Below are 12,903 nucleotides of genomic sequence, written 5' to 3'. Positions count from 1 at the left end.
TAAATTTTATATTCGTACTTTAAATATAAATATTTAAAATAACTATAATTAAAAAAAAATCTTTTTTCATTAAGTGTAAGATTTTATAATTTTGCAAGTTAAAGTCTTTTTGTTCTAATTTTTATTTTTTTAAATTTAAAGATAGAAAAAAGAGTAAAGAAATAATAGTCATTTAAAACAATGACAATATATAAAAAGTAAATAATACTTACCCTAAAGATCCGACGTCATCCGATACCTCTTAGGCCTCTCAGATTAAATTTATCACTTATAGAACACTCGCGAATATGTATACTCGCGGACAACACTTTGTACGACATTCTCGAAACGATTATTAATACAATAATCATGCGACATCTCCGAACCGATTACGCGCACTTAGTTTTTCCTTCAATAAATCCTTTGTAATGGCAATGTTAATCTATAACATACAAATATAAGAAAATATTATAATCACTCAAAAGAATTAATATTTAAAAAGATAATAATCTAGTTCATTAAATTGTACATTTGTAAATTAAAATGGAAATATAAAAAATTTCTTTTTTTCTTTAAAATTTTTTTTTTCACACGTTACTTCTGTTAATTCCTCATAAATAAAGAAATTTTTTAAATATTAACAAATAGGAAAAATGTTTACCAAATCGAAAGTATAAAATATTTAAAACATTTAATACAAAACATTTAATATAAAATATTTAATAAAAAACAACACAACATATGCGCAAAAAATGTGAAGCTTCTACTATACATATAACCCTGACGCAATAAACAACTATCTATAAAATAAAAAAAATTTGTTTATATTCGTAATAATATTAATATTAATATTAACTTAATTATATTAATAATATTATATATAACCAAATATTAATAATAACTTACATTATTTAGAAGTATATATCGTAATTCTTGAGGAATTTAAAGCCATTATAAATACTTTTGAACTTTTACCATACGCGTACATTCTCGAACTCACATTGTTATGCTTTAGGAATGCTTTTTGAAAGTTGTCGAAAGTTTCTACCATAAATCATAGTCTATATATATATGGGATCGCACCACAGAACAGTCATCACCTCTAAGCTAGAAATTCTACTCACAACTGCAATCATGTGGCTGTATTAAAAGATTAAAACCGGCATATATTAAACATCGAATACCCTTTTTTTATTTAAAAAAAACATATAAAATAAGAATATTATTATCCCAGATTACTTCTTTAGACTACTTACGCAAAAGTCATATATTAATATTATTAATTAATCATAGCCAGAGAAAATCAATATGAAAGCACAATTAAATCTTTGTGTGCTATTCGTGCGCTTTCTAGAATGAATGAACAAGAGTACAATGAATATATCAAGCACATGTATCGGTAAAAGCATTTTTCGTTCACTCGCAAGCTAAGTATCTCAATTTTTCCTAACATCATTCGTAGCCCCTCTTATCCTTCATTCGATCTCTCGACTTTCGTACTCAAACCTTCATTCTGCATTCATCAATATTTCTCGCTCTTATTCGCCAACACCCACGCTCTGTTCTGTGTGTCTGAGTCGCAATTAGTGAGCGGTATGACGCGCAATTGCAGTGACAGTTATATCGCATGGCGTTAAAAAACGCATACTGAAAACATATTAATTCATATTCTAATCATGAAATCATGGGAAAGCGAGTTTATTTTCATTTCCTTCATAAACGTTGTTTTGTTCATAGCTCTTTAATTATTTTTTTATTTTATTTATTTCAGACTAACGTAAATTAATCAACTGTATATTTAACGATCCTTTATTCGAGCGTTTGCTCTATTTATGAAACACAGATTATTAAATGGCACAAATGCAGCTGTCGTATTCATAAAAATAGGAATAAAAGATTTTCTATTTATTTATCATTTTAAAAAGAAATCTCTTTAAATACGCAGTAGTTTATTAAATCCAATTTAATACAGCTCTTCTATTTGCAAATTATAAAATTTAAATTTTATATTTGTAAATTAGCCTTAAATTTTCAACATAATTAAATTAGCGCCAATTACCACTTTACAAAAATTAAAACTGATTATAGAACTTTAATATGGAAAATTAAAATAGAACTATTATCATAGAATATTAAAAAGCGTTGATAAATCATGTAGACTATTTTTTAATTAACTCATATATGCATACGTATGCGAATTGAATGCTTTATTATTATACCACATGAATTTAAATATTCAAAAGTTGCGAAAGAGGCATCACAACATGAAAATTAAGAATAGATCACCTTTAAAAATTCAGCAGAGAGTAAGAGTTATACGCTGAGAGTTATATGAGAATTTTAATATTAATTAGAATATAGAATTGAACAAGAGCGTGATAATTAATAAATCACGATTTAATTGTATTTAGTCAGCCGATCAAATTGGATTAGGCAAGATCGCACATTTTCTCATTACCACGGCTTCAATGCGTCACCGGATAAATCCACATTAGTGATCTGGGTTAACGAGGAACACTGAAGGTATTTAAAGTGGCTTGCAAATGTATATCTTCGTATCAAAAGAGAATTAGGAAAAGATAGAATTATATTCATAAAGAGTAAAGCTTATTATCTGTAAAAGTACATATATGAGAAAAACAAGACAGTCATAATATAATCTGCAGATAGACAATTCTGTTCAAACTTTTCTGTGATATCTCATACGTCATGGAAGGAGACATAATATAAGAAAATTGATATCAAAACTGCAGAAGCATAAAATCTGCAAAACACATCACTTTTATTTGAATTAATAGCGCATTTTCCTTGGAAAATTTCTATGATAAAACCGCAATTATAAAAAAAAAATTATGTTTTTTTACACTTTAATGATTATATACACAAAGCGCTAATAGATTGTAAAGTTTCATATCGCTGCATTTAATGGCGGAAAATGTTAGAATGAGATTCGCCCAAGTCTAAATTGAACTTTCATAGAAACAGGAAAGATTCCGCGTTGCCGGAGATATAATATCGTTTACAGTGAAAACAAGTTTTAGAAAATCTGCGAGAGAAGTCCTGAAACGGACGGGAAAAAGAATGAGAATGGGATCTAAAAAGTGGACTGATTCTGCGAGCGAAAGCTCGATGATACTCGCTCGATTAAATCTATTTGGGGTTATTATTTTTCAACTCTGTCTAAAAAAAAGAACAATTTATTTTCTAAAACAATATAATACACTATCAATGCGTGTTTATACATACTTTTTTTATACGCGTTTTCCTCGCAGAGAAAATGTTAAATTTCAGAAAAAAATCCAATTCTTTTATTCCTTTCATCAACGGTAACTGTATCTCGCTGAAACCGCAGCTCTTTATATAAAATAACATTCTACGCATTCTTTCGCAAATACAAATTGTAAATGACTGAAGTAAGAATTTAAAGTACATATATATATATACTGTGGCACGATCGGTTGTGTTTATTAAATAGCGCGATTTTACATATAACACTAAGTCTCATCCAATTTATGCGGAATTTAATACTTCTCATGCGCGCATACTTGGCTGACAATATTTCTCTGCTAGATTATATATATCCTGCAGAACCCAAATGCGAAAAATATTGCAAGTGGAAGCAAGACGGGAAAGATACTGTGGAAAGTAACGTCGCTCTATAAGCTCGGGAAAAATTACCACGTATGTCAGTCTACACGTTTTTCTACAAGAGTACAGAGTACACTGTATGCTGCACACGTAAACTTTGTAACACATATCCTTTTTCGCCGGATCTAGATAAAGCAGAGTATACGATAACGAAAAATTTCAAACTGTGCGTATTAATCAGATTATGCTATAACTGCTGTAAAATAGAGCCACTTTAATTACGTAGCACTTTCGCAATATTCTGTATTACATCCGAATCAATTTTAAATATTTAATGACCATATAAAAATTGTGCTTTTTATAAATTTTATTTTAATATATTCTTGCAAAAATTCAGGCAATATAAAAGTTTCAACTGGATATGTTAACATTTCACGTGCATTATCGACAAAAATGTCTGCCATAAATCGAACAGCAGTGGTTACATATAATATATATACACGTTCCTGGCGAAAGCCATAAATTTTCAAAACAGTTTTATAACAATTCAAGCATACGCAAGCCAATATTTAAGTTTATTGTGGCGAATTTCACGGTTTGCTACGTTGATGGTTTTGTGACATCAATTCTCATTTAATATGTTAACTTGCAGATGAATCAATAATTTTGTAGCGACACAAAAAGTATTAATAGACGTAAAGTACTTACAATTTCAGTAAAACAACCATATTGTTTCCTACATACGTCATGCGTTGATACAATAATTATGACTCGTTAGCGTTTAAATCTAGTTGTTTCGCGAAGTTTGACGCAAATTATTTTCGCAGAAGAAAGCTTTTCCGCGTAAATGTCCAGCGAGGAACAGGTAACCGAGAGAATCTTTACCATCCGAGACTACAATTATTAATGTGAGAAGATATCTCTTTGGAATTATTTCATTAAAATGCTTCTTTAAGAATGTTGAAGTAAATTCGTTCACGTAATCTAATAAATTGTATTAATCAAATTAATCAAATTAATTAAAAAATAAAAATAGAAGCGAGGAAAATATTAATATACATCACAGACAAACAATCAATATCTTATTCAAGATATTGGAATAGCGCCAATCAATTAGTCATAGAGTCGATAATCTATCGTGCATCTCAAATATTTATGACTATCACAACTGCCATGAAATAAGGACGAGGAAATTGCAACGAAAATTATTTCTGGAAATAAAATTTTATATATACAATTAGTTGAACAGTTTACTCTTAAATAAACAGAACTCACGCACAATATTATTGTAATATATACGTACTAGTAAAATTAAAAGTAAAATTAAAATTAAAAATAAAATTAAATAAAAAAAGGATCCTCTGAGTAACTATTTCTGCTTGGAAACAATTAATAATAATATTTCTCGAGAATACGCCAGAACGGAATGCCAGCATTGCTGATCTTATTATATGCAACAAAAGTAAAAGCTCCTAAGTTGAATAATAAAAATCTTATATTATCCCGGATATCATCAGGCAAGAAGTTTACTCATAACGCGGAATATAGCGCCGGATGTAATGTAGTGATTCAATCTGGAATAAATTCAGCGAGGGTACAATGTGAGGGTGCTCATGCAAACTCCAAGACCAAGGAACACGTTTAGAATATAAATTCAAGACTATGTAATGCACGCGGCAAATTCCTCTTCCTCTCTGCGTAACTTCTCTTCAAAAGATAGGAAATTACGAGGAATCCAACAAAAAATAAAGATTACGGTGTCCGTCTCACGGAAAAGTCATCACAACTTTTTATAATGCACCATGTGCATCCTTTCTGCACCATTTATCTTCATGAAACCATAAATCGCGTAAATTCCTTGTCGTCCATTTCTGTTTCTCAATTTTGATAAATCCATTTTTAAAGTCACGTGATACAATTTATAAATTACAATTTATAAATTTAAATATAAACATTTGTACGATTAATAAATTGCTTCTTTTGCAAACTAAAATGCGACGCATTAGGAAAACCTTAATGGCTTTAATAGCCATTAGAGATCTAATGGTCGAAAGAACGTTTTACTAATGTCTAATGGATGCAAGCCTTCTCTCTTATGGTTATCGAAATTGCTCAGATCTCAAGTCTAATGTATTGTAGAATATAATGTATTGCAGTATAGTGTATTGTAGAGTATAATATACAATAGTGAAATTATTTATGATAAGAGTATTTATAATACGAATTAAAAAATAAAATGATGATATACTGAATTTGTTAATATATTTTCTTTGAAATATCGATTTTTTTAGTAAGTTTGAGTCAATTTTTCTTGTTTAAAAAAGACAAAGCTACTAATTTTGAATTATAAATATTTAATAAGATATATCAGATTCTTGAATTATATTTTAAATAAAACCCAATAGAACTTTAATTTAAAATTTGATTTCAAAATACAAATTACTAAAAACTAGAAAGCTGCGACAAATAATAACTTTTTTTGATATTTAGGAACATCTACGAAAAATATGTAGATCAAAGAATTCGTAGATTAAATAACAGATTTAATCGCGTTAAATCAGGCATATTTTGTATACATCAAAAAGTCCCAATCTTGCATAAATATATAATATGCTATCAAAAATATCTGGCAAAGAATTTAGAAATTCCATAATGGAAAAATTCCACAACAAAATTATTCAGCCAATAAAACTTTACAATTACAAATTTATTGCTTGTACAGATGTGAATAACTATTCTATCTCTAAGTTTGCTGAAGATGCTTCGAACTTATTCATGTAATTAGTTGAACTATATATGAACTTCTTGTTGGAAAGTTCGACAATAACGCCGCCAATTTCACGCGATCCTTAATGCTTCACAATTGTTATTCCTATTTGGAATTATATCTGGTATTGACTATATCCTAAAATGCGTATCTGTTTCAAAAATAAGTAGCAAAACTTATTATACATATTTAAATCTAATTTCTCAACGTCGTTAACATATTTTTATTTTATAATAATAAATTTTTGTATGCATAAAAATAATATTTTCACCATTAACCTCCAAACTTGGATTAGATCATATTTATAATTAATCTGTCATCGGAAAATTGAATATGCTTTGGAAGGGCATGCATCAACGACACGCCACTTTATGATAAATTTAGTTTGCGCCTACTCTTTGTCCTCATTTTCACTATAGTACGATCTTTCTAGGCAAATGTTATATTGGATTATAATTTATGTACATATATTTATGGTACATTGAAGCAACGGCATGACATATCAACGAATCACATACGTAATGACAAATTTTAAGATCTTTCATTCTTATGATAAAATTATTACCAACTCTATTGGATTGATAAATTCTATCTTGTACATTCGTAATAAAAAATGATTAAATATAAATATTATTCGAAATAATTTCATGATAATCTCACAGTCAAGCTCCTTATATTCGTAAAATAAGAGATATATTTAAAATATTAAGTTTAAAATAATTTTACTTAATTTCTAAGTAATCTTTACATAAGTAATTAATTTCTTTTTTCTGTTTATAAAACGTTATTTCATCATGTTTCATTTATTGATATTGTGATATTTATTGCCTTATATCTTATTTCGTCACTGTGACATTTGCATATTCTGTTTTCTTTCTCGTAATATGAAGAATACACCGAGAACAATAACTATTATTTAGTTTTTCAATTCACTGAAAAAATATTTACACTGATAAAAATCGCAATTCTTGTATTTTTCTGGGATAAAGAAATAAAATATGTGAGCTTCGACTCGAAACAAAAATAATCAATTACACAGAAACAAAGATAGAGGATTATATCAGCAATAACTTTTTGTTCCAAGATAGAAAAAACTTTTTCGGTCCATTCTTTCATATATTTTTTTCCAATAAAAAAGTTGAAATATAATTATTTCACTCCCAAAAAATATGGAATTTATGTTTACATCTTTTTCAGAGAATATTCCCGGCGTAATGAAAATCTCGTAAAAAATTAATAAATAAAATGTATTATAAATTCTTGTATGAAAATCGTTCTATTTATCATGATTGAAAAAGACTTGACAAGTAGATGTATTAAAAATTTAAAGATATTTATCTACTTTGAAACATTTACTCTGAAAAGGAAATAGAAGTTTCTACGTGTCGAGGATATTGATATTTAGGTATATTGAAAAAGGAGACTATTCTCTTGAGTTATTTCAGAGAAATAAACTGTATCTTTTACATCAACAAAACTTTCGTTCAATTTTCATAGAAAAATATCTTTCTGTACTAAACCTCCGAGAAACTGAAAATAAATTGCTTATCTTTCAGTCTGGAAATTAAAAACTAATACTTTAGTCTTGTACAAAGTATGTTACTTTTAGCAGGCATAACAAAATCCTGTTAACTTGTCACTATGTTGCATTAATTTTCGAGGCCCCTTTAGGGACTCGACAGCGGCATCACATTTTTCGCCACTCAACCCCATGACAATGACAAAAAAGTTTTAGCCCTTAAAATAAAAAAGTCAATTAAAAATATGCCGGTCCTCAGAAGATTAAAAAACTCTATTGAAGATGTATCATTTATTGCTCCAAATATTTAAATAAATTTTATACATTTATATAGAACATACAAAATTTTATACATTTATATAGAACATTTATTTACCAATATGTTTTAAAAGAATATTTTATACATATTCTTTTAGTATTATAATTAATAATTCTGTTATTAATATTTTTTCTGTTAATTATTTTTTTGAAAACATTATCTTTGTAAGCAACATTTTATTTACTTCCTGATATTGTTAAAGAAGCAAAGAAAACAAAAATATTTATTCTTGAAAATTATATGGCCGGAGACATATTTAGGTTTCCAACCTTACGTGTCACGTTTCTACATATCATTTTGTCTCAGCAATTTCGCAACAAGATTAATCTCTAATAATGTTCGGAAGCCCAACCTTCAAAGAGTATAGCGTGCATGAACAAGCAACATTGCATTATCACGATTGTTTCGCGGGAAATTAATAGACTGACGATACTATTATAGTAAGAATTAATGAGACTCACGAGAAGCAATTACGATTGATAACTACCTCGATGAGAGAATCTAACTCACTCGAAACTAACGAAGCCATGTTTCATCATGACACCGCATGACATTAGAAGCAAACCAATTAAGAAGCTGTTGCTTAAGTCAGTAAATAATTGAACAATTTTGCATTCCTGAATACGTTTAGTAGATAAATTTCATGTACAACTTGGGAAATGTTTAGCTAAACCTTGACCGCGACCTCTCAACTTCGAACTTAGAAGTGGCAAATTAGCGGTTTCTAAGTTCTAATTTCAATGATATGGTGTAGTTAAAGGTCAAAATGGAGTTTCGTGTTCGTGACCCAAAGAAAGATAACAAGAGCGTGGAGCGGAAGTGACGGAAGGTGAGAGAGTAGGCTGGATAAATCATGCAGTTTATCTACGATATGATCGAGGTTGCCCTAATTAATGAAGTGCATGATAAATGATGTGATTTAAATGACCTCCTCTAGGAGTAACCAAAATCTGACCGACATAATGAGAATTATATTAGTCATCCACAAAAACCAAGGCTACATTTTTCTTTTTACTTCTTTTCAACTTTTTATCTGGTGCCATAAAATCGACCGCGCACTATTCAATAAATAACACCAGAGATTAAACGTCGCAATCAAATTTTAAGCAAATGTAATGTTGCATGTACAATCAATATCTATACAGTCATATTTGATAATGACTAAAAGTAAGAAGAAATTACATTAAACTAAAAGAAATTCCCTGCCTCTTGAGATATTTGAATAGAAATCCAAATCTACAATTCTCAAGATGAAACCGCAAATGCGGCCAGATGAACAGATAGTTAGACAGTTATAATGTCGATTCTAATCTCACCCATATACCAGCGTATGTCTTTCGTGTATGTAAACTAGAGGCACAGAAATGCCTGAGTTCACATTCGTACATGCATGTGCATAAACGCGAGTGTGTCTAGAGGGTTTGCCGGTGCAACGTCGTATGCAAACCCGGACCGAACATCCCGCCTGTCTCGAGACCGACGAACTCTATACGTAAACGACGTAAATACCTTGGCTTCCATGATGTTAAGGCAATATGGACTACCAACTTCCTGCGGCCATATACGTTACGTACATACCGCTTAGTATTCCGATAGCGTGCCAAAATGTGGGAAATGCAGATAGAGCTGTTAACCTGCACTTACTTTTACGCGATGGGCAGTCGAGAAACGTGCGTGATAATACAATATATAGACTCTATTGCAGAAGATGAAAACTTGTTGATAAGACGAAAAAAATCTCTTCCGAACGTTCTCACGAAGACAGGAATAAGATCGTGAAAATTTTATCAACGTAACTAGATTATTTTCCTACAGTCTATTCTTTAAATATATATTCCTGCAATTCCTTGCAGGAGGACCAGCATGCTGGTTTCAACCGTTCAACACAAGATTCTCTCATAAAATTTTACTTCTTGATACGAACGGTCATATAACGCCAAGAGATTTGAAGAGGGTTGATTATTTCTTTCACATGGAGGAGACGTGTTTCTACTAAAAAAGACTAAAACTTGATAGGACAATTTAGCTCAAAGTATTATCGACATCTGAAATAGCGATAACATCTCAAAATGCACTGTTTTATTAAAACAGGAAGTTTTCACGCAGCGGATTGATAAATTGACTTTATTCTTTTTTAGGATAGTTTGAACTTTATATCCTGGATTTGCGCGGCCAAAGCTCTATATTTTGTCAGTAAATATTTTTTAAATATTAAAAAGATATATTTATTTACGCAGCGCTTTTCATCGTTCAAAAGTACCTTTTTCCTAAAGTCTTCAGATAAATTCTGTCTTCATGAATAATGCTATTCCTTATCATCTTTTATGATCGAGAAATCCACAACCTTATACTTCTATGTTAGAGGATGGCAAATTTTTTTCTTTTTTCTCTAATTCAGGTCATCTCATCCTATCGCGTAGGCTTGAGTAAACGATCAGGCACTCCCCTGAGCATAACAAAAAACATTTTGCCTACGAAGGTGTTTTTCATTCAAGATAACGATTCCCTTTTCCTTCGCGCTTATTGTATTCAGTTGATATTTTTTTCATGTCTAAGCAAGATATCCCCAAATGATTTATAATAACAATATTCGACAAACTGTCATGGCAAAAATATAAGAAAATGGACTGACAAAAACCGGATAAATCGATTAGGAAAAGGTATATTGAAAGGTATATCCTGCATAAGATATCGAGAAAATAATAAGAATTTTGTCTGTTATCGCAATTTGGAAATGGTGAAAAGTAATAGATACTGGATAATAGGCTGATTCCAAATTGTGATCAAACAATTAATTATTTCATATAAAATATATGTACATTTAATTTTAATTTGATGTAAATATATCACGAAAGCTCTTAATCGATAAAGTTTAACATTACGACAACGTATAAAAATTGATTCAATTTCGTGAGAAATCGTTGTACCGCCGCAAGAGATTAACTGCATTTCGCAATTTGTGCTGCGCTCTAACCACACCAGCTGGGCAAAGCCTTTACGTGCGCGCATTATCCCGCATTATCTGCCCCTGACGTCCGGCGATATCGCAAATTCTCGATAATCTACCGTCCGCTGTTATTACACCTACATTTCGACCACAGACAATACCCGCACCGTCAATTTTCTTACGAGACAGTACAATGAGCGTTCGTGCAATTGTTTTAGACTTAAAAAAAAAACATCGAAATATCGAATTTAAAAAGAATTCGGAATGTGTCTGCAAGGAATTTTAAAGAAATTAAAAGTTTGATTATACGGAAAAAATACCTCGAAAATCGAGAATAACTATTCGACTTCTTTTTTTTTTATTAAATGAAGGCTCTCATAAATATTTATTTGCAACTTATGTAATTTGACAAAATCAACATTCGGTAAAAACAAAAAATTAGGAAAGATCTGAAAGATCTCTTGTATTTTAAACAACTTTTTTGATATTATTAAAGCGCTTTTAATATTAAGAAAAAGAGATAACGCTTTGGTTATCATGAATTATACACCGCATATGGGAAATCCCTTCTCATATTTTCTTTGTCCCTTGAGACAGACACATTAAATATTAATGAGAAAAGTGATAATGAAGCTAAAATGTCAGTATGATCAAATATAATACGCACTACAAAATCTTTATTTCATTTTATATAATGTAATATACATCACTGTATTTAATTACAACTTTTATTAAAAACTATTATTATATCAAATAATTTATATAATAAAAATATAGTCTATTCTTTTTCTACATAAACAGTAATATCCGTTAAATATATACTATTTCGAGTATAACGCGTAAAAATATTCCGTGTCACGTTTGTTCACTTCGCGAAATAATTTAAATCCCGGGGGTAACCGAGTAAATCCAACTATGGAACGCAAAGAAATTTGATTCTTGTAAAGATTCTCTATGTTCTGCAGCAATTTTACGTCTCTGACGAGGCGCTATCATCGCCAACTGATTCCCAGCGCGTGCAAATCGCACGTTGAAACTGGAGCTATGGGTGCTAACTATCGATTGTGCTGAACGATGAGCGAACCAACATACATTCCAATGCGAGAAAGATAAAAATCGTTCGTCATTCGGTTTCCCAATATAACAAGTAGTCGAAGCACTCATCAGAAATGACAGCGATACATATTGATGAAATGTTGCGTAACAAGACCTTCCTGATTATGTTCTGTAACTCTATTACCTACGCTTAGTATACTGTAGAATATAAGAAAAAAAGACATACTCTAAAATAGAATTTGTATAAATTAAAATTAGCTTTATTCTCTATTAATTTCGTCTTCTCTCAATTATAGTGCATTTGACAGAATAGATGTTACGAATAGGAATCAAAATGTAAGTATATCGAGATCTGTAAAGTCAGTTCAAAGGTGAATTTCCATTCAGTTGCAGAACAAAGGAAAATGTCGGCCGAAGTGAGAGCTGGTCGACCTACCATGCCAACGATTTTGATATATCCGCACTCCAAAAGGCCAACGATTTTGATATATCCGACGGGTAAGTTATAAACATCATGTTTCCAATATTAATTCTCAGTATTACGCTGAAACTAATCTACTTTATTGCAAGAAATATACGGCGACTTATATCACGTTGATTGTCTTAAGAAATGCGCTAGATTCATTTTGAAGAAACGGTATATTAATTGCGCGAGGGATGACGTTTAATTAGACGCTTGTGTATAAAATATTAGATCGCGCTCGCAGCAATGTTAATTATAAACGAGT

The 12,903-nt window shown here is 30.3% G+C and overlaps 1 protein-coding gene across 2 annotated transcripts in view; it reads left to right on the top strand.

Annotated features, from left to right (window-relative positions):
- LOC108694361 overlaps nucleotides 1–12,903 on the top strand; it is a 35,655-nt gene that overhangs the window by 11,751 nt on the left and 11,001 nt on the right. For both annotated transcript variants that reach the window (XM_018203789.1, XM_018203788.1), the window contains one exon: nucleotides 12,563–12,673. In XM_018203789.1, coding sequence (XP_018059278.1) covers nucleotides 12,580–12,673 — 94 coding nt within the window. In that variant the 5' untranslated portion in view covers nucleotides 12,563–12,579. The remainder of the gene's footprint in view (nucleotides 1–12,562; nucleotides 12,674–12,903) is intronic.

This window comes from Atta colombica, unplaced genomic scaffold (assembly GCF_001594045.1).
Source record: "Atta colombica isolate Treedump-2 unplaced genomic scaffold, Acol1.0 scaffold12, whole genome shotgun sequence".
In the NCBI taxonomy this organism is placed as follows: domain Eukaryota; kingdom Metazoa; phylum Arthropoda; class Insecta; order Hymenoptera; family Formicidae; genus Atta; species Atta colombica.
The sequence above is the reverse complement of the archived record's forward strand: the minus strand, read 5'-3'. Positions and strand labels throughout refer to the sequence as shown.